General features: G+C 42.8%; 1 protein-coding gene across 4 annotated transcripts in view; it reads right to left on the bottom strand.

Moving 5' to 3' along the window:
• LOC116501469 (spindlin-Z) overlaps positions 1 to 26,894 on the bottom strand; it is an 85,018-nt gene that overhangs the window by 15,498 nt on the left and 42,626 nt on the right. For all 4 annotated transcript variants that reach the window (XM_032207057.1, XM_032207053.1, XM_032207056.1 and 1 more), the window contains exon 3: positions 15,565 to 15,613. In XM_032207057.1, coding sequence (XP_032062948.1) covers positions 15,565 to 15,613 — 49 coding nt within the window. The remainder of the gene's footprint in view (positions 1 to 15,564; positions 15,614 to 26,894) is intronic.

The raw sequence follows: 26,894 nt of genomic DNA, 5'->3' as shown, positions 1-26,894 counted from the left end.
ACTTGAGCGGAACCACGACACTCTTTCACTTCCCCTTTGCGTTGTGAGCACTCCCGAGCGCAGTGGCCAGACCGCCCACACACCCAACAATGAACATGGCTGTTTTCGACCACAGGTTCCCTTTTCTTGGGACATTCACGAGCTACGTGACCACGCTGTCCGCAGTGAAAACAACCACCAGGATACATCTGGAGGGCAAACGCCTGGAGGGCAGACGTGACTCCCATCATCTGCTCACTGAGGGCAGCAGCAAGAGGTTGCATTTCCTGAGCCTTGCCAAACGCACAGACACGAGCGATAAGCTTGCCCGCGCTTGCTGAAGCTGGAAGTGCTGCAAGAGTGGCCTTGAATTCAGGCAGAGCTCCCGTTCTTAAGCATTCCCTCAAAAAAACATCTTGCACTTCCAGTGGTAAATTACTGCTTGCCACAGCTGTCTGCACCCTGTCTGCAAAGCGCCCAAAATGTTCCTCAGGTTTTTGCTGAATATGCAGATAACTGGGAGTCGGGCTGACTACAGCATTCATCCGCTCTAATGCTCTGCAGCCCAAATCGGCGGCGGCAATAAGCACAGGTTGCAGCAGCAATAATTGTTCCTGCGGAGTATTCCACCGCCCTCGTCCCAACAACGCTTCCCCAGGCAAACCATGTAAAGGATCCTGGGGGTTCGCCCATGCACGAGCCATTAAGGCTTCGCCTTCCTCTTCCAGCAAAGACTCAAATATGGGTACCTGCGCTGCCGTCAGGCAGGCTCGGGCAACCTGCCGCCAGTCAAACATCAGGGGCCCTTGCAAAGCCACCGCATCCAACAAAACCTGTGTCTGTGGGCTAGAGAATCCACCCTCCTGTACAGCCTTTTTTAACTGTAGCAGCATCTTATAGTCTACCGGCTGCCACTGATGTCCCTGAGACCCCGCGAAAACAGGAAAGCACCCTATCCGCACAGGACTTGGTGTTATTTCACAACCCGAGAGAAGACATTCTCGCGCACTGATAATCCATTTTTCCCTTGCCTTCTGCACCTCCTCACGGATGTGCATCGGCTGTCGCGAAGTAGCCTGTCTAGGATCCCAAGACTCCTCATCTGTTGAACTCTCACTATCCACTCATTCTCTCTCTTGGGGCGCAGCACCCGACGGAACAGGAACGCGACACATGGACGATGGTAGGGGCTTCTCCAAAAAAGACTCCACCCGCGCTTGCACCCCCTCCCGCTTTCCAGGGTCAAACGCCGGAGGGGCATACAGCGGCAGCCGGAGGGAGCCCGAAAACACCGGCGCCTGCCCGGATGCCACCCCTACCCCTTCAGGACCCCTGGCAGGGAATAGGATAAGGGAGCCCTTCTTATTTACCCCCCAAAAGGACCCGTCCGATGAAGTATGTACCGCGTTCCCTTCTGCCGGGGGAGCACTAGGCACTGCTATTTTTTCATGATCTAACCGAACTCGCAGGGGGGCCACAAGGGGGTTCCCACCTTCTTCTTTCTCCTGCTCCACATTATTTTCATCTCCCGATAGAGCCTCCTCCTTCGCCTGCCCTGACCCCTCCTTTAGATTGTTATTTACTGGCAGCTCCATAGGAGCCCGCTTATCCTCACCATCCCCATCAGACAAAGGCGTGCGGTGCACAGCAGCCCACAGGCATGTCACGTTGGCTACCTTTTCCAAAACCACTCGCACCGACCCATACGTCGGAAATAAAGTCAGCGCCTCTTTGTTCCCGATGCAGGCGCTATCAAATAAATCCCGTCCCACCATTTCTAAAACGGTCTGTCTCAGGCAATGGACAGGAGACTGCCAGATTCCAGCGTGTCACCCAGAACAAGAGGGACTGTACGTCCTTCTTTCGTAGTGTTATCCCTACTTCCTTGGCCAAGGATTTAACAGTACTCACCATCTCATCGACTCCAGGCCCCATGGCCACCCGCGTACCTAGCACGTACGCACCACGCCTAACTCGCGCCAACCGGTTTCACGTTGAGAATTGTATCACGTCGGGGTCACCAAATGTCAGATAACCCGACCGAAAGCCCCGGGACAAACGGACACAACGACCAGCGTTCTGTGCCGTAAGCCAACTTATTGCTGCGTGACATTATCTTATATAGTGTCAAAGCCTCCCACCCAGGAACCCAGGACCCCTCCCACTGTGCTCGCAGGCACCCCCAAACACTTCCCCTCGTGCACGCAAGCACAACCCAGAATAACCCCACATCGGGCCTTATGTATCCTCTTCTTCTCGGATTGAAGAAAAACATATCCATCTCCTTTTCAAGGCCAATAGGGCCTGGGTCAAAAGGCACGTCCAGGTCACCAAGGGGCGTAACAGCAAAGGTCTTTGATGGCTGTAGCAGCAGAGGGGCCAGTGGTGTAGCAGAAGGATCAGTAAACAAGCCCACAGCTCCCTCACTGTTTGGAAACCACATGTTTCTGACTGTGGCCCCACATGGCTCTTTAAGGCCTCAGAGATTGCTCGCCAGGTGCTGAGCAATCCCACTGCAACCTTGCCATTTTTAGTTGCAGAGTCCCACACCTTGACCTCAGTTTGGTCCCATATTTCAGGATCATAAACTGTCCAATTGTTAATAAGGAGAATAAGCTGTAAGATTACCAGGACAGTCTTTGTTTCTAAAGATGTATGATTCCCCATAATGCACAACTGCTTACCAGCGAGGGGCAGTTGTGTGCATGGGTCCGCTTCTCTCAGTTTGAGCTTCTTCCCAGCTCCGATGTGCCTATTCCCAGCGACTTTCAGTACGAGCTTCTTTGAGCAGTTTGCTGAGCTTGGCCAAACCTATGAGTTTGTGAGGCCAAACCTCACTTCATGAGGTGATCAATGTCCCTATTCTTGTCCTGGTCCCTGTTCTGCTAGCCTGTTCCTTTTCATTCCTTCTTTCATAACTTCATTATATCGTGTTGTCTTTTTCTTTTTCTTTTTTTTTTTTTCTTGAGGATGTAATAAAGACTGTATAAAGAATTTGTCTATCAAACCGGTGGGGGTAACCGGATAAGCTGTTTAACCTCTGTAACTTGACTATCTCCAACCGCCACATCCTGTTGAGCCAACAATTGTGATAACTACCTGCTGCAAGGTAACAATTGCAGTAACTGAAATGCCCAAATAAGGAAAGGACAATCAATCTGCAACGCAGAGGAAGACTATGACCTTCATCCCCATGACCATCAGAGAGCCCGTGAGGACCCCCTAGCAACTGTTTCCGCAACCACAGAAGGAACCAGGATGTGCCACTCAACCCGGGACCACTAGACAATAAAAGTGGACCCTGGCAGGGGTAAGGCACACCGTTGGTGGAGCAAGAGACTCCCCAGCTGCCCAGCGCTGTTTTGCCTGCTTGACCACTTGCTTTAATAAATTCTGTTTTGATAAGTACAAACGACTTCTGGCTTTTATAACAAGGACAGGCTCCCCTCTTATACCCTTCACCCCACAGTAGTCCGTTTCAAAAACAACTTTTCATTGGTCAAACAACTTTGCATATAACAACAACAGCAAACACCCAGCAACTTCCATGCCTTAATGGCTGGAGAACAAGCAACCCCAGATTGCATGGAGTCTCCTGAATCACCCTTCTTTGTTCCCTCTAAACTCTTTTACATTCCTGATGGCCTCATCGTTAAGAGTCTGATGTTACCATCAACCACAGGGCTTTCCGACCCCCATGGCCACAATCCCACATCTCCCCCTTCTTTATTAATATCAACTATTTTCTTGACACGAATTATTATGCCATATATTACAGTAATCAAGAGGTCAGTTTGTTCCATAATTCTCAAAAACCCCAGGAAGTGTCATCTTGAACTACCTTATGTAAGATCTTGGTCTTTTCCAAATACTTTTTTGAGATCAGTCTCAATTCATCCTGCTTCATTTACATACATACAGCAACTAATATTTATTAAAGTGCATACTTCCCCTTGGGAGGCTAATAAAAGGTCTAGTTCCTAAAACATTCTTATTGATTTATAAGGCCTGCCATAGAGTATCTCAAAGGGGCTTCGTTTTTCCTTGGTCCTAGACCTAGTTCTAATTCTAGGAAGTGCCATGGGTAGCGCCTGATACCAATATGTTGATTTCTTGACAGATTTTAGCAATGTATTGTTTTATCAAATGATTCTTTTTTTTTTTTTTTTCCACTTGGCCACTCACCTGTGGCCTATATAGAGTGCGTAGTTGATAATCAATCCCCAGCACTTTGCTGACGTGTTGGGTCAGTTCTGCAGTGAAGTGTGGTCCCCTTTCAGATGACGTTACTGAAGGTACACCAAAGCTCAGTATAATTTAATTCAACAATACTTTGGACACTTCTCTGGCTTTGTTAGTTCTACATGGGAATGCTTCTAGCCATCTGGAAAAGGTGTCTGTTAGTACCAATAGCATCTAAACCTCCCTTTTCTTGGGAGTCTGAAAAAATCTATTTGCCACTGTTTCCCAGGAACATTTCCCTTCTCTATTGTTCCCATTTGGGGTTTGATTCCTGTCTGTGGGTAATTTTTAAGACATATGACACCTGTCTGACAATGGTATACAAATTAGGTCCTATCCATGTCCTACTTAAAAACTGTTATAAAATTTCAGCTCCCCAGCATGTTTTATTATGTTCTCCAATTACCACCCAATATACATGGTCTGTTCTGAAAGTAGTAAGACTCATTTAAAAAAAAAAAATATTCATGAGAATAGAACAAACAATTAGAATTTTTCAAAGTAGCACCCTTCCGCATCTACACACTGCTGCCAACGAGTTTTCCAGTTTTCGTACGCCTCCAGGAACACCTGGACCGGAATGCTGTTTAGCTCCCTCGTCACGGCCTCTTGAAGCGCCTCTACCGATGTGTGATGCTTCCCCTTGAGTGTCGATTTTATTCTCGGGAACAGAAAAAAGTCTGGCGGGGCCAAGTCGGGGCTGTAGGGGGGCTGAGGCAGCGTTGCCACCTTGTGCTGAGCAAGATACTCCACTACGCGGAACGCTGTGTGGCTCGGCGCGTTGTCATGGTGCAGCCGCCAATTGTTGATGATGGCTGGGCAGACACGAGCAATGCGTTTTCGCAGTCTTGTGAGGACTTCCACGTAAAAAAATGCATTAACTGTTTGTCCGGGTGGTACAAACTCTTTGTGGATGACTCCATGTCGATCAAAAAAGCAAATGAGCATGGACTTTTGCTTGGATTTGCTCATTCGTGCTTTCTTGGGGCGTGGGGAAGCAGGGGTGTGCCATTCTGTGCTCTGCCGCTTACTTTCCGGGTCGTACACCCACGTCTCGTCACCAGTCACTACATTGTCCAAAAAGTTGGGCTCCTCATTCACATGATGAAGAAGATCCTGGCAGATCGCTTTCCGGTTGGCCTTTTGCTCCTCTGACAACACTAGCGGCACAAACTTCGCACACACTTTCCTCATGGCTAAGTTTTCTTTCACCATCTCAAAAGATTGGGTTTGAGGAATGCTCAAGTCATCAGCAATCATTCTGATACTCATCCTGCGATCACAGTTCAGTAAATTTTTCACTCGCGACACATTTTCGTTGGTCTTGCTGGTTGAAGGGCGTCCAGAGCGGTCGTCGTCTTCCACTCTTTCCCTACCTTCTTGGAACAGCTTGTGCCACTCAAAAACACTTGATCTACCCATGGCAGCATCACCGTAGGCCTCCTTAATCATGTCGTGAGTCTCTTTGCCCGTTTTACCAAACTTTACACAAAATTTGATTGCGTATCGCTGCTCCAGTAAACGCTCCATGATTCTCCGTGACGAGGCGTTTCGACAGGTGTTCACAGTACAAGCAACCTGCTCTCTTCAACAGCTGACTGCCGATTTTTCCCAGCGTTCCCAATATCCCCCTCCACCGATCCTGCGCGCGCAGACCGCCTCTCGTCCGCCCATTCGCCCAGGAAAAAGCCAGTCCTACTACTTTCAGAACAGACCATGTAATACAGTACCACAATTCTCTCATTATTTATTTGTGCTAAACCTGTAGGTAACATTTTCCCTTTACGTCTTCAATTAATTGCTTATCTATCTTAGAATATTCTACTTCATCTTCTAAGGCTTTTGTTAATGCCTGGTTTTCTGTTCCTGGTACTAGTGCCAAAATTTGACTCTCAGATGCCCGTTCTGCCTCCCCTTTGGCTTCTGCATCAGCCAATCTATTTCCTTCTTCCAATATCAGTTTCCCCTGTTTGATGTCCTTTACAGTGCATAATGGCAACTTTAGTAGGCAGGTATACCGCTTGGAGTAACTTCAGTATCTCTTCTGTATGTTTAATTGAGGATGATAAGAGTCCTCTCTCCTTCTGAATTGCCCCGTGTGCATGCACCACACCAAAGGCATATTTCAAATCTGTCCAAATGTTAATTCTTTTCCCTTTTGCCAGCTCAAGAGCTCTTATCAAGGCAATGATTTCCACCTTTTGGGCTGATGTTTCTTACCACATACCCTGTGAGGTAAATTCCCTGGCAGACGAAGCTGCTGCCATCTATGTAACAATCCTCTGCATCTTCTAGGGGTGTTTCCTTTAAGTCTGGTCAGCTGGAGTATACCGTGTCCATGGTCTTGATGCAATCATGAAGGGGTGATCTGGAAACTCTGTTACTAAGGAAAGTCTGGGTTCACGGTATTAGTGCCGAAAAAAAAAAAAAAAAGTGAACTAATAGTCCATTCCACGCACTCCTTTTCTTCTTCGGTAGCTATCAACAGGTCATCTATGTATTGCAGCAGTGTCCCCTTTTCCTGAAGGGGTTTTCCAAGCTTCAAGATCACAGGCTAACACAGTCCAAGTAAGCTGAGTTTTTCTTCATGTATTGGGATTTTCCCATTCAAAGGCAAAGAGTTTCTGGCTTTCAGTCACCATGGGCAGGCAGGAAAAGGCATCCTTTAAATCTAGTACCATGAACCAAACTTGACCGTTTTCTAATTTTGTCAAAAGTTTATAGGGGTTGGCTACTACAGGGTATAAATCTTTTGTGACCCTATTGATGGCCCTTAAGTCCTGGACTATACGATAGGTTCCATCTGCCTTTCTAACTGGGCCTATATGGAGTGTTATATTCTGACTCACATTCTACTAATAGTCCATATTTAAGAAAGTTATTAATTATTCCTTCCATTCCCCTTCTGTCTTCCACCTTTAGTGGGTATTGCTTTTGGCATACCTTGGGAGCATTTTCCTTTAAATCAATTTTTTTTTCAGTTACTATATTCTTTGCTCCCCCGGGTATTCCTGTAGCACAAACTCCCAGATACACTTGGTTCATAATTACATCCATTCAGCGAGTCCTGTCTGGAGCTTTCTCTGGACTCGCCAGGGATAGACTTACGAGTTTAATATGTTACTTTTATTTCCATTTTCCCTTGTTCAAAATAAATTTTTGCATCCAATTTTTCTATGAAGTCCCTTCCCAATAAGGGCCTTGGCAAATTTGATAAGTAATAAAATTGATGTATTACAATTATTTTTCCCAATTTAAATTTCAAGGATTGCAAAAATGCCTTTTCCTGTTGGCCAGTTGCTCCTATTACATTTATAGACTCAGCGTCTTTCCAGAATCAAATTTTGAATTAACACAGAGAAAGAAGCTCCCGTAAGCAACAAAAAAATCCAAGCCTCTCTCTTCATTCCCTAGCTTTATTTCAACCAGTGGACCTGCTAGGGTAGATGCCCCAGGTCTCCGTCATTCCTGTTCTGACTGTTGTAAATTTAAAGTGCAACCTAAGGCAATCCTCTTTTGTTTTTTTTTGTTTTGTTTTGTTTTGTTTTTTAATTATTTTTTTTTATTTTTTTTTTTATTCCCCAAATGTCCTTCCTTCTTGCAGTATGCACACTGGTTCTGTCCTGTAAACCCTCCTAAAGTCTTTTCTTTAACTTTTTCAATTCCCCTTTTGCCCCCCTCCTTCTCTCTTTCTGTTGTAGTGCAGTCACTGTTTGCTGTGGCTATTACCTTAGATAACTTCTGTCCTTTGCATCTTCCCTATTCCTAATTGCTTTCCACGCTGCATTCAATAACCTTTCTGGGTCTCCCAAGTCTTGTCCTCCAATCCCTCCAATTTCTGTAATTTCTTGCTATTTCTGTAATTCTTGATATCAGGGGCCGATTGCCCTAGAAAGAGGCTAGCCATTTGCCTCTATTTGTCTTCTGAAGCCAGGTCCAAATAGTGTTTGTTTTTTTTTTTTTCCATTGCATTTCAAAGTTGGTATTGTATTTGGTAGGGGTTTTTCTTTGGACCTTGTTGGATACTACATATGTTTGGATGATTTATAGATTTATAGCTTTTGGAACCAGTTCTCAATTCCCAATTTAATCAGATTTTGGTATTTACATAACCGTTCATAATTTCCAGGGTGATTAGGATCTCAGTGGGGGTCAGTCAGAGGAATGCAATCATCTACAAAGCAGTCCAAATGGCAATCTGAGCTTGCACATGAACTCAGGCTGTTTTAAGAATTAGCTGGTTTTCTGATTCCATCATCTCAATCATCTCCCCCATCATTAGATCAATGTCTCCCCGGTCCAGATCCTGATTTTTTTTTTACTCTCTATTGAGTCCACCATTGGTTACAATACTTAATTAAGGTCTTACGATTAACATTTCCTCCAGGTGGCCCACCAATGTCCTTCCAATGGGCCAAGATACTACCAAGAGGGGTCTTTTTATAAATAGTACTCAAAATTCTTCCCATTATGATGCCTTTTCTCAATCTCTTACACTTCATCCGTCTCCAGTCATATTCCTCACAGAATAGCAGAATCACGGATCATCAGGACTCTGCACTCACTTCGCAGCGATGCTGCGTCTCACTCACACAGCACAATCACGCAATCACACGAAGAGGCCCCTTACACCTTTGACTCAAGCAAGACAAAACAGCAATCACTACTACAAATAGTATCACTTATTACAACAGATTTCACAGTATAAATTGTGAATGTTAAGTGTTTTCTGTTATTCAATGTCAAGAACACATGCAGAGAAAAAGTGCCAAAACAAATCTAAAACGAAAACAAAGTACTGACTAAATCACATTGTAGGAATAGAAATGTTGTTTTTGCAGAGTTACATTGTTTAGAAGGAAGGAATGTGGTACTGAGATATGCTTACAGTGATAAGAAAGCTTAAGCAGGTGACCTTGTAAAATGCAGACAACCAGACTCCTTAGGACAATTAGGTGAAAATCACGGTGTTAAATCAAGTCAGATAAGTGAAGAAACATTACCACTTCAAACAGTAAAAATGGCAAAAGGAAATTGAAATTTGACAGGCTGGCTACTGAAGGCCATGCATTGTTTGTGAAGCATCAGATAGATTGTGAACCTGGATTACCCCCTCATTGGGGAAACAGGGGAGGGTCCTGTCATCAAAAAGTATATAAACTGTGTTTTGGAACTAGTAGGTGTGCTCTCCTGCTTGTGGGGCGCCCGCCACTGCAGTCGCAAATAAATTACTACTTCACTGAGATCCTCGCCTGAGCCTAAGTTATTGGCTATGGAGTGTTTCTCACAATTTGGGGGCTCGTCCGTGATCCAGTCACCTACTGGGAAGCCCCACCGCCGCAGCAGCAAGAAGGCATGCCCCGCTGATTTCAGCAGTCCTGTGCATCGATGGTGGCGGTTCTGCGGAAAGCTGACAGAGGGCCCGAGACTGGTTAAAGAGGCAGGATCCGTGAAGCAGTGGGGAAGGGAAGAAGGTAGGCACTCCAGGTTTTTAAGAATTGATCCGGTAAGTCTGTGCACAGACCAAGGTAAGAAATATTAAGTATTGCCTTGGGGGTCGGGTGAGACTCTGCGTGATGTGTGAGTGAGGCGTACTTCTGTACGAAGCGAGTGTGGAGTCCTGATCCGCGGTTCCGTGGCTGTGTTTTGGAACTAGTAGATGCGCTCTCCTGCTTGTGGGGTGCCCACCTTTGCAATCGCGAATAAATTACTACTTCACTGAGATCCTCGCCTGAGCCTAACTTATTGGCTACGGAGTGTTTCTCACAACATGGACTCCCGGTGACTAGTTCTACAATTGGTCCCATACTACTAGTCACTGGGAGTCCGTGTGATCTAGTAGTACTTTGTTTTGTAGATGTTCTACAATTGGTCCCATACTACATCCACAAAACAAAGTACTAACTAGATCACATGGTATCCCAGTGACTAGTAATACAGCACCCCAACATATAACGTCTTCTATGCTTTACAGGTACCTTCCAAACCAACACTATACCAACCAAGCAAAATTCTAAAAAGAATACCTTTACAAAAGATGGTATTTGTCTGTCCCCGTGGTGAGCCAGCTGAGGTGAGGAGTCCCTCTGAGAATCTCCCGGGGCATGCCTAGAGAGTCCTACATCTCAGCGGCTCCCACAGCTGAATAGACAGGGGCTAGGTCGCTGTTATAAATGAGGTCTCAACTCAACCTGAATTTTGTAATATTTATAAAACAAATATTTCTAAAAGGTATAAAAGGCAAGTAAACAGCACTGGGTGTGCGGGGAGTCTACGCTCCACCAACATGCACACGAGAACTTTGAACATTCTAAATATACAGAACATTGCTTTACATACTAAACACAAGTATGCCTATACATACGTACAATCAGGAAAGGTAACGAACAATCCTCCAAGTTCCATGACTTAACAGTCTCCATTTTCCATTCCTTTTCTTGATTACAAACAAGTCTCCATTTTCCATTCCTTTTGAACAATATGTCTTGCTTTAAGTTGTCAAGCAACTCGGTCTTCAGGCCTTATGTATCCCGTTCTTCCGGGATCGAAGAAAAGCATATCCATCTCCTTTTCAAGGCCAATAGGGCCTGGGTCAAAAGGCACGTCCAGGTCACCAGGGGGCGTAACAGCAAAGGCCTTCGATGGCTGTGGAAGCAGAGGGGCCCATGGCGTAGCAGTCGGGTCAGTAAAGGAGCCCGCAGCCCCCTCACTGTCTGGCAAACCACATGCTTCTGACTGTGGTCCCACAGGCCTCTTTAAGGCCTCAGAGATTGCTTGCCAGGTGCTGAGCAATCCCACCGCAACCTTGTCATTTTTAGTTACAGTCCCACACCTTGACCTCAGTTTGGTCCCATATTTCAGGATCATAAACTGTCCAATTGTTAATAAGGAGAATAAGCGTAAGGTTACCAGGACAGTCTTTGTTCCTAAGGACGTATGATTCCCCATAATGCGCAACTCCTTACCAGGGAGGGGCAGTTGTGTGCGCAGGTCTGCTTCTCTCAGCTTGAGCTTCTTCCCAGCTCCGATGCGCCTATTCCCAGTGACTTTCTGTACGAGCTTCTTTGAGTGGTTTGCTGAGTTTGGCCGAACCTATCTTCATGAGGCGATCAAAGTGCCTGTTCCCGTCCTGGTCTCCATTCTGCCAGCCTGTTTCTTTTCATTCCTTCTTTCTGCTTCTTTATTGATGACATAACTTCATTCTATCATGTTGCTTTTTTTTTTTTTTTTTTTTTTTTTTCCCCTCGAGGACAGGCTCCCCTCTTATACCCTTCTTCCTACAGCAGTTCTTTTCAAAACAACTTTTCATTGGTCAAACAACTTTGAATATAACAACAACAGCAAACACCCAGAAGCTTCCATGCCTTAACGGCTGCAAGCAACCCGAGACTGCATGGAGTCTCCTGAATCACCCTTCTTTGTTCCCTCTAAACTCTTTTACATTCCTGATGGCCTCATCCTGATGGCCGAGTCTAATGTTATCCCAACCACGGGGCTTTCTGACCCCCATGGCCACACTCCCACATCTCCCCCTTCTTTATTAATATCAACCATGTTCTCGACACGAATTACCACTCCATATATAACAATCCCTCCTCTTCTTTTTTAATATCATTAATTCGTGTCTTGTCTTCGTATTTGGCCAAGGCCAATTGAACCACAAGAGAATGCCTTCACAATATTCTCTGCAAGATTTATAAACAAGTTTTTAGCAATGGTTGGAATCCCATATCTAGAATATTTCACCCAACTCATTGTTTCACAGGGTGTATAATAATCATCATCACTAGCAGCATCACACACATCAAATTCAATTGATCAAAGTAGATAACCAATCCTCTAGGTATATTTCCCTCCTATTATTTCGATCACTACAATTAGCATCCAACGGGGGTAGCTATGCTCCGATATACTTCAAGTTCTTTTAAGCCTAACTTTCAAATCTCCAGGAGTAGACTCAATCTTCAAAGTTCATGTTATCGGTCCCTTTTCACCTGACCCATCCTGGAACCTTCAAATAAGTTCCGAATCCCTGGAACCCTCAAAGAGGTTCTGAATCCCTGGCCGAATCCCTGGAAGTTTCAAATAAGTTCCGAATCCCTGGAACCCTTAAAGAGGTTCCAAATCCCTGGCTGTGCCTGTGTCTAGAGGTGTCTTGCAAGTGGTTAACCCACCCACGAATTCCTAGAGCAATCGTTTTGGTCCTTCACCGGCCGAGTCCCTCACAGGAGATTGAAACCGTGGTTAGAAGACCTCCGCACTCACTTTGGAACTAAGTTCCATATATAACACTGCCCCTATTCGCATGCATACTGGAGTCCTAGGGTAGTCATCCTGTGTACTCTGGTGGTCTCTTGATGAAGGCCAGGAGTCTTCTAAATTCCTGACCCTTACTTTCTTTGACAGACATCAGCAGTCAAGCCAGTTCTTTCTGGTTCCATTATCTATGCACACAGTCTTTTACTCCCTTATCTTTGGGGTTGTTAACATACAATTGTGCTAGCTAAGACCTAGGAATCAACATCCTTTATCTCGTTCCCTGTCTCAATACTATAGACTATCAATAATATCACTGATAGGGGGATTGTGTGATCAGATAATTTTTATAAATGTTTTTTCCTCAATATGAGACACATTACTTGAGGGAGCAGTTTTAAATTAGTTTCTGTACTCCTTCAAAAACCATTATTCACTTCTGAAATTCATTTTCTTAGGACACTGGGATGGCCTCAAGTGAGAAGAGGTCAGTGGCTGCCCTGTCACAGATGCAACTGGTTCCAGCTGGCTTGGCAACATCTCCACCACAAGCCAAAGTTGAGCCAATCAGCGAAGTTGGTGGCGCCTTTGTGAAAACATAAAAGAAAGCGCAAAAAAGGCTGGACAGGCAGAGAAGGGGGAGGGGTGTAGGGAGAGAGCGGGAGCATGCGAGGGGGGTGGGGAGGGGGGAGAGAGAGGGAGAGAGCAAAGAGAACACCAAGTTTCAGAAAGGAGGTGTTCTATGGCACCAGAGCAGATATCTACACTGTAGTCCATAGAGGACTCATGCTGGAGCAGTCGGGTATTTCCTGACAGGAACTGTGGCCTGTAGAGAACCCATGCCAGTGCAGGGGAAAAGTATGGGGGGAAGGAATAGCAGAGAGCAATCCTTATGTACTGGCTATAAATACCCCTCCCCAATTCCCTGTGCTGCTTTGAGGAGGAAGAGAGGGTAGAGGAGTCTGGAGTGAAGTTGATCATGGGAAAGGAAAGGTATTATTTTAATGTTTGTTTCTTACAATTCAAATCCATTTTAATTGGCAATAAAATAATTTTCCCTAACTCAATTTTCCCTAACTAACTCAAGCCTCTTTTGCCTGCAACGGTAATTGGTAAGCAACCTCCTTTTTATCTTGACCCATGAGCTTTGTCATCCTATTTTCCACCCCTGCCCTGCTGAGGAGGGGAAGTGAACAGATGGATGGGAGTTTGGCCCTTAGCCAAGTACAACTTGCCACAATAAGTGTGAAATTCACAAGGGATAAATTCAGTGGTAGTTGAAAGGATAAAAGCTAAGAGACTACTGACTGATCTGACAGCTTCATATTCATCACTACCTATTGACATTGACAGAGCTCACATAAGAACTGATCTTTTGCAGCTGACCTATAACCATGGGAACCCCTTCCAAAAGAGTCAGTAAAAGAGTCAATGGTTAACTAACATATTAGTTAAGAAGAGTTCAGAAAACTAATCCACACAGCTCATTTCATCACTTCCTGAGTTCCCCTGTTCCATCCACTTGGCTCCTCCCTTCCCTGTGAACTTTCTGAACCTAGTTTAGAAGTTTTTGAAGGCCCTATGGCCTTCAAATGCCAGTAGACTTGTTCCTCTTTTTCCTTTAAATGAGCAATGTAAGAGTCATCATAACTAAATCAACTATAAAGTATGCATTACTAATTCATGGTTGGCTACAACAGCTCAGAGTAGCATCGGCATACATTTTTACATAGGCATTCATATCCCACTTGTTTAGTATAAACATGTCTACAGCACTACTTACTGTTACCTGTTCATTTCAAAAATTTAAGTAATGAATATCAAGTATAAACAACTCTATACTAGTCTCTCATTCTTAGAGAAGTCAGTGAGCAGCACACAAAAAGTCATCTTGGTTTGGTACAAAACAAAACCTTTACTAAACAATTCTAAAACAGATTAGGCTAAATTAACATAAAACTCAGTTGGGTGCTTAAGTTAAATGCCTCAAAATCATGTGACATAGGATCACAAATTAATATGCCCCAATAAAAGCCTTTATGCTAACAAATATACAACCTATTTAGCTATTTGAATAAGTGTATATCAACAGAGCAATAAAGACAAATCTAGCCACCCTCAAGTACAAAAGGCAACCCACCTCTGATAGTCTTCCCATCATACACTCCTTTCTCTGAGCGGTTGAAAAAGAACAAGAGAAATTAAGTTTTAACCAACTCTACCTGTCTCTAAACAAATAAATGTTTATCTTTGCCTTGTAAAGAGATAGACAAGAGTGAATAGTGAAGAGTTGGTGAAAGGGATTACAGCAGAGCATCATGTGTTGTGTCTGGGAAACACTTAATACTAATTCAAATATGTTAATCATAGAAGATATTCCTGCCAGACAAATTGCTTTGTATTGATGCATGTCGTATAGCACCACTATAGTAATTCATAATTAAAATATAAGTAGCAGTATCTTAATATTTCACCTTTCCCCAGCTTATTTTTAGTTCTCCAACTAGACATTGAGCCAGTTGCAACATCTAGCTGTTAGACACTAATGTCAAACATGTCCAAGCTATTACCTCTGTATTCTCATACTCATCATTTAGCTGCTACTATTTCAAAATGTAGTAGAGAGAATAATACGTGCCATGAATGTATAGGATAAGCAAGTATCCTTCACACACAAATAGCAGCCTTCTATAAGAAGTGCTTCAGTTTGTTCTTTATAAAAAAAAAAAAAAAAAGTGAAAAATCCTTTTCGAAAACTAAAGCTGTAACAAATCCTAGAGTACACGTACTCAATTTCTGGCTTGCAGTCTCTTGCATCTGAATTCCAGAGTAAATTACAAAATTGTATTCACAGGATAATTTCTCTCAGAGTAACATTCAAAACAATATTTAGAACTCCACCAATGGTGTATCCTTTCCCACCTCCCTCCCAAAAGAATTTAAGTCTGACTCTACACACATACACTGGCTGAATACTACTCCACATGATTTTCAAGAGCAAAGTGACTGGAACAATACAGATATATTTCTAGAATGGAAATTCCAGTTATTGAGAACTATTCTTTAGTAAAAATATTAGCAACTTACTTGTGGGAAGTTCTTTTCTTCATCATGCTGGCAGAGACTCCTGCATGACCTACAATATAAATAATGAAATTATTGAAAAATAAAATGTGTTTATACACAATGCCAAAAAGGTATCTTACAGAAAAGTTCTCTTTTTGAAGTCAAAATGTAAAAAACTTAAACACTTCATGTTGTGATTGATCAATGAACTCCTAGAATGGAAGAAGGTTCTGAGGGGATAACTTCATGAGTACATATTCACTGCCTAAGTAAAGAAGTAGAGTGACTGACCACAAGTGTTTTAAAAAAAATAAAACACAAAAGAGATGGGAGATAGTCTTTGTTCTAGATAAATAGCTACAATAGTTGAGGGAATCAATTGGCTGTGTCCCCTGCTTAATTAAAATAAATAAATACGTGCAAATACATGTCTTCCAGAGTTAGCCAGACCAGAATGGGTAGGGCTATATGTGGCTCAGCCAAACTGAGTATAAAAAACTCAGTATAGAACATAGAGTATAAAAACTGTACAAAAAAAAAAAAACAAAAAAAAAAAAAACAGAAAGAACTTTGAAGAGAGCAACAGGCTTAAGCCAGTTTCAACCCATGTATTCCTTCCTAGCAACTGGGGACGGCCAGAGTCATGATGAAGACCAGCAACAAGAATGGCATTTGTATTATGATTCAACTGCATATTGCAACTACTATACTCTGCTAAGCATAATTTTTATTTGTACTGTGATTGAAGTAAACTGCTATTTCATTCTGCTAAATCAAAGTCCCGTGTAGTGTCAAATAACTTCAAAAAAGTAAAGTTGGTGTGCTGGTTTGGTTAAGATAGAGTTAATTTTCTTCCTAGTAGCTCATTTGGTACTATGTTTTGAATTTGTAATGAAAATAGTGTTAACACACTGATGCTAAGCAGTTCTTACACTGAGTCAAGGTCTTTTCCGTTACTCACATTGCCCTGCCAGCAAGTAGGCTAGGGATGGATGCACAAGAAGCTGGGAGGGACACAGACAGGACAACTGACCCAAACTGGCCAAAGGGATATTCCATACCATATGATGTCATGCTCAACAATAAAACTGGGGGGAGTTAGCCAGGGGGGTGCTGCCATTGTTCGGGGTCTGGCTGGGCATTGGTCAGCTGGTGATGAACAATTGCATTTTGCATCACTTGTTTTTTGTTCCTTTGTGGGTTTTGTTTGTTTGTTTGTTTCCTTATTAAACTGTCTTTATCTTAACAGACAAGTTTTCTCAATTTTGACCTTCTGATTCTCTTCCCCTCATCCAACTGGGGAAGGGGTGGAAGGGAGCAAGCAACTGTGTGATGGTTAGCTGCCTACTGGGGTTAAACGACAACAGTTAGTATTAAACATTAAGCTCTCTACATATGGAATATCTAAAAGAACCCAGTCAAAGAGTGTTGGACTTATGTCTGCCAATTATAATAATAATAATAATAAAAACACCTCATATAGAAACATGTTCAGAATTTCATCTATGGATGCTTAAATTCACACCTATGGAGAAATACTTAATTGAGTTTCTCTACAGATCCAAAGAAACGAATTCTTTAACATTATGTGCATGTTCCAAGCATAGCTTGAGCATATGTATTTTGAAAATTAACTTTCATATTACTAGTAATGTCACATGAGTCAAGCACTGAAAATGCCATTAACCTTAAAAGTTTTCATAAATATTTTAATCTTTGGATTTTCAGATGGAGAAATAAAGAGGATGTAAATCATGTGACAGAAATGGCAGAATTAAAATAAGACTACACTTTATGTTTCCAACACTCAAGCTTGTACTGAATCCATGGAAAGATGTATCTCCAGTTTTAATGGCAGGTGGAATTTTAAGTTTTCAGAAATGAGGCCTTCTATGCTAATAGCTACAGTAAAGATCCTATTTGCAATTTTTGACTATTAAAAGACCAAGTAAATAGAATTTCCCTTTATGAGGGCTGTTTATAGGAACTATTAGCTAAAAATTAAAATTTAAAAAAAAAAAAAGATATCACAAAAAGTCTGACTAGACCTAATAATGGAGAGTTATCCAGTTCTATGTAACATGAATGTCATTGAACGGATTCAAGTTCACATCCTTTACCTTCTTCTGACTATGGAATGACAAATGCTATTGTTCTAACTAGAACACTCCATTAAATTCCATGTTTTAAACAACATTCAAAATAAACTATACAACTAAGTTGTATGGGGTGAGTGCCACACAACAAGAAAAAACAACAAAAAGACATAAAAAAAAAATCATAAATAGTGATTGTATTTGTTTTATGCTTGTTTGTAATAAACAGCGAGACTCAAAATTTGATAGATCTGAAGAAAGAGAAAATGTTTGTCTCAATCTTTTATGACTACAAAAATAAATATTTTTCATAATAAAAAGTCAGTACAAACTCTAACACCCAGTCAAGAACAAAAGCATTTACTTGTCAGTTGGTCTGTGTTTTTTGAGCCTGAATTAATTTTGCCTGATGGAGCCTTAAAATAGACCATTAAATTCAACTACAAAACTAGGAGCCATGTTTCTAAATGCTTCTACCTTACTCTCACAGAGAAAGAAAAAGGGTAAGACGAGACAGAAATAAAATAAACATCCTTTGAGGATGTGGACACTAAAGAGAGTATATGTTTCAACTGAGGGGGGGGGGAGGAGAAGAGAATAGGAAGAAGGATAAGAGAAAGCTACTAGCAATATTTTTATTTTTGTCATATCAGATGGCAATCTCCATCCAGTCCATCAAAATTAGATGGGCTCTTCAAAACACACCTCAGCATCTTATTTCTCAGAATATCCACTCTCTTTATGAGAGGTAGCAAAAGCTGGACATTTTAAAATCTGCTACAGAAACACCATATAATCACATAAGAATTATTCTTGATCTGCTGGCTTTTTTAAAATTATTTTGAGGGACCTAAGAATTCCACAGACGTGTTTATTCACACCTAAAATTGCCCAATGTGAACTTAAAGAGTTTGTGAAAGAAGACCAGGAGTACAGCAGTAAAATAAATTCCCAACTCTGCCAAAAGATTTCACCACAATTTTAAGCAAGTTGCATCTAGGAGTGGGATCTCTTTTCTTAATTCAACAAGGACAATACCGATAACAACTAGGAAGGACTGTAAAGGACCATATCTTACACTTCTACAGCATGAAACAATTAATCAGTATACTCAAAAAGGCCAAATATAAATATAAACACAAGAATAATCACAACTTAACTTACAATTATATTAGATTATGTTAATGAAAAAAATCTGGATTCACTTATTATTGGAAAGTGCCATGTAATAATTAGAAGCACAGATACAATGCCATGCATGGAGCAGCTACTCAAATTATATCTCAGAAAGCTGCTCTATATTTTAACAAAATTATTGAGGCTGCAGGCATGCACTCTACTGTTATAAATAAATAAGAAACAAGTTTGGTTTTCCTTCATTTTTCCATCTTCGGTGTTATCCTTTGTTTCTCAAGATGGAATTATTGTCTGTTTCCCAGTAGAGGCAGACTTCAAAAATCTGGATATTTTAATTAAATGTATTTTTCTCCTCTTACACCTAGTTGACAGCAAATAACAGCCTTTCCCTTTGTAAGCAGGAAGACAGAACAGAGGAAAACTAGCCTTTTCAAAGCAGCCACTGCATCTAAGTCTTTACTATTGAATGAAATCAAACTCAATTGCAAAAAGCTTTGGTAAAGCATTTAATTCAGTAACAGTAATCATGTTAGGCCATATGAACAGCTAACACAACCACTGGATCATCTATACCTACAGATTTTTTGCAGCCTGAGCATGATTGCCAAAGTCATCTAGAGTCCCATAATTCTACAATTTTACATGATCCATAGATGAAATATAAATGAAGAAGTGATTTGCGTGCTTTTACCATATCTTTAGGAGGGAAAATGAATAGGAGAAAATATACCAACTTTATATATATTCTTCTCCAAAATTATGACAATTTTATAGACAAGATTTTTATCAAATTATTTTGTAGTGAAAGTATATAATTCTCATGAAAATAACTATCTGCTCATGTAGTTTCTGGGACGTGGCCCCAATCTTTAAAAAAGGAAATTAATGAGAAGCATCAAAATATATGAAACAATATTTGCATCAACGATTCTTTAAAAACACAGCAAATCTTGTTTAAAAGTTACTTACCATTAACATACAAGACTTTGTGTTATTTTTGTTTTAACAATATGGAAAAGTTAGCAAATGTCATACTCGCCCCATTGTTAATGTCATTAATAATTTTCAAATCCATTATATTGTCAATCCAGTAATCACATGAAGTATTTGCTTTCAACTGAAAATCTCAACACCAGTAGGATAAATCCTTAACAGTCCTGATTAGAACCAAGAAACAAAACCCCAAACACTTTAAAAGTCTATAAAAGTTCACAAACATCACTGACACACAATTAATTCTAATGTATAGAATAGGTAAGATTTAGTGACAAATTTCTGGACTTGAAGTAGTTCTTCCCTAACAAATTTATTAACATGCAACTGAGGAACAACATCCCTTCACTGGTACGTAACTAAAATCTCCTTCTAAAAGAAGAGTTATCACTTAAACTGCTTTCCAATCTGGATTTCTAATTCTAGCTCTCTGTCACTTCACCTAGTTTTGCTTTTGATAGCCCACTCAACATTATAGAGTGGGCTGTTCAGTCTCCTAATGATAGCTACCTGGTACATTCCTTCCTAATATACATCCATAACTAAGAAACATACAGCAGATAATTCCATCATTGCATAATTTTTTTCAAAAATCAATAAAGGCCAACTACCCACAGCCTATGAAATATGATCAGAAGAAGAAGCAACCACAGCAAGAAGGTCAGAAATTGTTTTCTTCAAGAACATATATCCAGAGGTTGGAAGCTGGTGGCACCCAAGCCTAGGCAAAGACTATGTCGAGGGTTGAGAGTGACCAAATGTGTATGACTTGGAGGCGTGTATCAAAAAGAAAGTGATATATTAATCAGCCAGGAGCATAAATTAAGGACTCCTCAGTTACAATTAAACAAACCTCATAAAGAAAAAAGTAAAGGCCTAAATATTAATTGTTGTGTATAGATATTAAAAAGCAAAAAAGGCATCTAAAGAAATCTGAGTGTCAATTATGATTTTTCATGGAACAAAATGAAGGTGCAAATTATAGGATAAACTGTAATGACATAGCAATGGAAAGTGTGACCATCTAAAATAACCCTGGTTTGTTGCTTTTTAAGTCAAGAGGACAAATAATGAAATTTTCTATTCAACATGTAAAGTAAAATTACCTAGTTTCAGTCAGAAAATTCACTCTCTACATAAAATCCATATTATGACACCTCAAATCTGCTGTAATGTTCTTGTTCATTGTATGTTACAAATGATTAGACAAAATTATTCTAGGTTTGTAAAGGTAACTTTTAATGTCTAAATTCTTTGAACTCTTGCAGTACCCAGCTAATGCTTAGAAGTCGACCATACTGATATTAAGTACTGTGTCAAAGCCTCCTTTCTTTTCTCTTACAAAAGAAATTCTCCCACAAATATTCTGGTGGTATCAAGGAGGACTGTGGTGGTTTTACTCTGCTGGGCACCTGAACTCCATCACAACCGCTCTCTCACTCCCCCCTCCTCAAAGGGAAAGGGGGAGAAAATATGATGAGAAAGGCTCAAGGGCTGAGATAAGGACAGGGTGATCAGTCAACAATTATCGTCACAGGCAAAACAGACTCACCACAGGAAGATTAGAGAAATTTATTACCTATTGCTAACAAGCTAGAGAAGTGTGAAACAAAGAAAACAAACTAAAACAACCTTCCCCCCCCCCATCCACCCGCTTCTATGTCCTCCTCCTCCTGAGCGGTGCAGGGGAATGGCAGAATGGAGGCTGCAGTCAGTCTGTAGCACTTTGGAGACCCCACATGGGGCCCTTCCCACGGGATGTAATCTTTCCTGAACTGATCTAGTGTGTGCTTCCTACAGGCAGAAGCTCTTCAAGAACTGCTCCAAATATGGGTCAGTACTACAGGGTCCATCCCTCAGGAGCAAACTGCTCCAACATGGGTCCCCCACGGGTGGCAGCTCCTGCCAGATCATCTGCTTCCGTATGGGCTCCTCTCCATGGGCTACAGGTCTGGCCTGGAGTCTGCTCCAGTGGGGGTCCTCCACAGGCTGTAGCCTCCTTCAAGTCAGATCCACCTGCTCCACTGTGGGCTCCTCCATAGGCTGCAGCGTGGAAACCTGCTCCACTGTGGTACACCACCGGCTGCAGGGGGACAACCTGCTCCACAGGCCAAGGGAACTTCAGCTCTGGGACCTGGAACACCTCCTCCCCCGTCCTTCTTCACTGACCTTGGTGTCTGCAGGGCTGTTTCTCACTCTTCACTCTCCCAGCTGCTGTTGTTGCAGCAGGTTTTTTCCCTTTCTTAAAAATGCTCTCACAGAGGCACAAATAGCATCGCTTATTGGCTCAGCTCTGGGCAGCGGCAGGTCCCTTTGGAACCGTCTGAAACTGTCCCTTATCTAACATGAGATGGGGCAGCTTCTGGATTCTTCTCACAGAAACCACCCTGCAGCCCCCCACTACCAAGAGCTTGCCACGTAAACCCACTACATTTAACAAGTCATAAAGGACTGAGTGAAGAGCAGTTTCGAGACCTCCTGATGAAACTAAACAACTACAAGTCTATGGGACCTGATGACATGCATCCCAGGGTCCTGAAGGAATTGGCTGATGTAGTTGGCAAGCCTCTCTCCATTATATTTGAAAAGTCCTGGCAGTCAAGAGAAGTCCCTGGTGACTGGAAAAAGGGAGTAACTCCCATTTTTAAAAAGGCTAGAAAGGAGGACCTAGGGAACTACGGACCTGTGAGCCTCACTTCTCTGCCTGGCAAGATCATGGAACAGATACTCCTGGAAGCAATGTCAAGGCACATGCAAGACAAAGAGCTGATCTGAGACAGCCAGCATGGCTTCACCAAGGGCGAAGCGTGTCTGACCAATCCAGGGGCTTTCTACAATGGAGTGACTGCATCAGTTGACAAGGGAAGACCGACCAATGTCATCTACCTGGACTTCTGCAAGGCCTTTGACACGGTCCCACATAACATCCTGGTCTCCAAATTGGAGAGAGATGGATTTGATGGGTGGACCATCCAGTGGATAAAGAGTTGGCTTGAAGGTCGCACCCAGAGAGTGGTGGTCAATGGCAATGTCTCACATTTGCAGATGACACCAAGCTGAGTGGTGTGGTTGATACCAAAGAAGGAAGGGATGCCATCCAAAGGGACCTAGAAAACCTTGAGAAGTGGGCCCATGTGAACCTAATGAGTTTCAACAAGTCCAAGTACAGAGTTATGCACCTTGGTTAGGGCAATCCCAGACATGAGAACAGACTGGGAAAAGAATTCATTGAGAGCAGCCCTGCAGAGAAGAACTTGGGGGTTCTGGTGGATGAAAAGCTGGACATGAGCCAGCAGTGAGCTCTTGCAGCCTAGAAGGCCAACTGCATCCTGGGCTGAATCAAAAGAGGAGTGGCCAGCAGGTCAAGGGAGGTGATTGTCCCCCTCTACTCTGTCCTTGAGAAGACCCACTTGGAGTACTGCATCCAGGTCTGGAGCCCCCAGCACAAGAAGGATGTGGATCTGTTAGAACGGGTCCAGAGGAGGGTCACAAAGATGATCAAGGGGCTGGAGCACCTCTCCTATGAAGAAAGGCTGAGAGAGCTGGGGCTGTTCAGCCTAAAGAAGAGAAGGCTCCAGGATGACCTCATTGCAACATTTCAGTAATTAAAGGTGGCTTATAGAAAAAGATGGAGAGAGACTTTACTCAGGCAGAAAATGACAGGACAAGGGGGAATAACTTTAAACTAAAAGAGGGGAGATTTTGATTAGAGGTTAGGAGAAAATTCTTCACTCAGAGGGTGGTGAGGCACTGGAATAGGTTGCCCAGAGAAGTTGTGGATGCGCCATCATGGAGGTGCTCAAGACCAGGTTAGATGAGTCCTTGGGCAACCTGATCTAGTGTGTGGCATCCCTGGCCATGGTCAGGGGGTTGGACCTCGATGATCTTTGAGGTTCCTTCCAACCCAAGACATTTTATGATTCTATGATCTATGAGTGGTTACTCCTATTTTCAGTTTCTTCAAATTAATAATTATTTAAAAATCTTTGACTAATTATTTCAATTTACGGAGCATACAATGTAGCAATGATCTTTATGTACATTTAGAAAAATCTTGAAGTTATTGTGAGAGATGCTCTCACAATTATTACCTGATTAGCTTCTATAAAAAGATTAAATAGTTTACAGCGAGTTATATCACAGAATGGTCGAGGTTGAAAGGGACCTCTAGAGGTCATCTAATCCAACACCCCTGCTCAAGCAGGGACACCTAGTGAAGGCTGCCCTGGACCATGTCCAGATGGTTTTTGAAGATCTAAGATCTCCAAGGAGGAAGACTCCACAACCCCTGTAGGCAATCTGTTCAAGTGCTCAGTCACCCACACAGAAAAGAAGCGCTTCTTGATGTTCAGATGGAACCTCCTATGTCTCAGTTTGTGCCCATTGCTTCTTGTCCTGGCATGGGGGAACCAATGAAAAGTCTGTCTCTTTGCACCGTCCCTTCAGGTATTTATACACATTGATGAGATTACCCCCACCCCGAGCCTCCTCTTCTCCAGACTGATCAGTCCCAGCTCTCTCAGCCTCTCATAGGAGAGATGCTCCAGTCCATTATTCATCCTCATGGCCCTACACTGGACTCCTTCCAGGATGTCTATGTCTGGGGGGCCCAGAACTGGACATAGGGCTCCAGGTGTGGCCTCATAAGTGCTGAGGAGAGGGGAAGGAGCACCTCTGTTGACCCGCTGGCAATACTTTGCCTCATGCAGACCAGGCTACCGTTAGCCTTCTTTGTGGCAAGGACATTGTCATGGTTTAACCCCACCGGCAGCTAAACACCACGCAGCCGTTCGCTCACCCTCCCCCCTCCCTTTCTGGGACAGGGGAGAGAAATGGAAAGTGAAGCTTGTGAGTTGAGATAAAGACAGTTTAATAAGACAGGAAAATAATAATAACAATAACAATAACAATAACAATAATAATAATAATAATAATAATACAATGATGATAATAGTACTACTACTAATAATGTGTACAAACAAGTGATGCACAATGCAATTGCTCACCACCCGCTGACCGATGCCCAGCCTAACCCCGAGCAGTCCGGCCCCCTCCCCCGGCTAGCCACCCCTATATATTGTTTAGCATGACGTCAGATGGTATGGAATACCCCTTTGGCTAGTTTGGGTCACCTGTCCTGGGTCTGTCCCCTCCCAGCTCTTACTGCACCCCCAGCCTGCCTGTTGGCAGGACAGAGCAAAAGGCTGAGATGTCCTTGGCTTGGTATAAGCACTGCTCTGCAACAATTAAAACATCGGGGTGTTATCAGCACTCTTCTCATCCTAAGCCAAAACACAGCATTCCACCAGCTACTAGGAAGAAAATTAATTCTGTTCTAACTGAAACCAGGACACCTATCCACCCCTTATTCCATACCATTTATGTCATGCTCAGGTTACACTCTTTTCCATGCATTCTAATTAGTCACCTAAAGTAGTCATAGTAGTGATAACATACAGTATTATATAGCAATTAACATGGTACAATTCAGTTCATGGGCTATTCTCACCCAGTATTAAATCTCCTTGAGGTACACACCGGACCTCTCCGTTCTTTTGCATCACCCACCAAGTGTATCCAGGTCCCTGAGTGAAAACAATTCCACGAATGGGTTTGCCTTTTCCTGAGGCAGGAGTAGCCCAGACTGTTTTACCCAGCATATTTCTTACATGCACTACAGGAACTTTATCCCCATCTACAGTACGTAACAAGTTTGATTGGGCAGGTCCAGCTCGGTTGGCAGATCCCCTAGTATTGACTAACCAGGTGGCCTTTGCCAAATGCGTATCCCAAGTTTTGAATGTCCCAGCGCCCATTGCTTTCAATGTAGTCTTTAACAGTCCATTGTATCGTTCAACTTTCCCGGAGGCTGGTGCATGATAGGGGATGTGATACACCCACTCAATACCATGCTCTTTGGCCCAAGTGTCTATAAGGTTGTTTCGGAAATGAGTTCCATTGTCTGACTCTATTCTTTCTGGGGTGCCATGTCGCCATAGGACTTGCTTTTCAAGGCCCAGGTTAGTGTTCCGGGCGGTGGCATGGGGCACAGGATATGTTTCCAGCCATCCGGTGATTGCTTCCACCATTGTAAGTACGTGGCGCTTGCCATTGCAAGTTTGAGGGAGTGTGATGTAATCAATCTGCCAGGCCTCTCCATATTTATATTTCACCCATCGTCCTCCATACCAAAGAGGCTTTGACCGTTTGGCTTGCTTGATTGCAGCACATGTTTCACAGTCATGAATAACCTGTGCTATAGCGTCCATGGTCAGGTCCACCCCTCGATCACGAGCCCATCTGTATGTTGCATCTCTACCTTGATGGCCTGAGGTGTCATGGGCCCATCGGGCTATAAATAATTCACCTTTATGCTGCCAATCCAGGTCCACCTGAGCTACTTCAATCTTAGCAGCCTGATCCACCTGCTGGTTGTTTAACTTTAAGCAGAACCTGAAGTGCATTCAGGAGGCAGAACAACAAGACTATGCTGGTCTGAGTATCCCAAGGATATTCAATATCTTGGAGAGCTATTGTAACAAGCTCAGATGATAAGAGGGTGGTGAAGGAGGAAGGGAGAGTGATCAAGGAGGATAAGAGGGTGGTGAAGGAGAAAGGGAGAGTGATCAAGTAAGAAAAAATATCTTCCCCTTTCCCCTCCACAGATTGACTCCCTAATGAAAAAAGGCAACAGGTATAATTGCTAATAGTTTCCACAATACAGTTTCCAAAGTATAGAGTTGACGATGTTACTGAGTACAAATACCAGGTTAGAGTCATGACCAGATATTTCATCGTCTCATAAGCCACTGTTACAACACACAGTACCATAATGGTCTGAAACCAGGGTCCGGAGAGGATAAACAACATGACAGAGAGCAAATACGGAAAATAACGTGCTATAATACTCAATTTGGAAAACAGGCGCAGCAGAGTTGAGATTAAAGCAATCAGCATTATGACAAGTAACTATTAAGCAGGTCTAATACTTATACCAATTTTAGTTTAACACACTCTGGTCAGATCTGCCGTTATCTCAACCTTTCGTGCCCCACGTTGGGCGCCAAAAAGACTGTTGTTGTTTAGCCCCGCCGGCAGCTAAACACCACGCAGCCATTCGCTCAC

The sequence above is a fragment of the Aythya fuligula genome, chromosome W (genome assembly GCF_009819795.1).
Source record: "Aythya fuligula isolate bAytFul2 chromosome W, bAytFul2.pri, whole genome shotgun sequence".
Classification (NCBI taxonomy): Eukaryota; Metazoa; Chordata; class Aves; order Anseriformes; family Anatidae; genus Aythya; species Aythya fuligula.
This window is presented reverse-complemented; position numbering and strand designations above follow the sequence as displayed.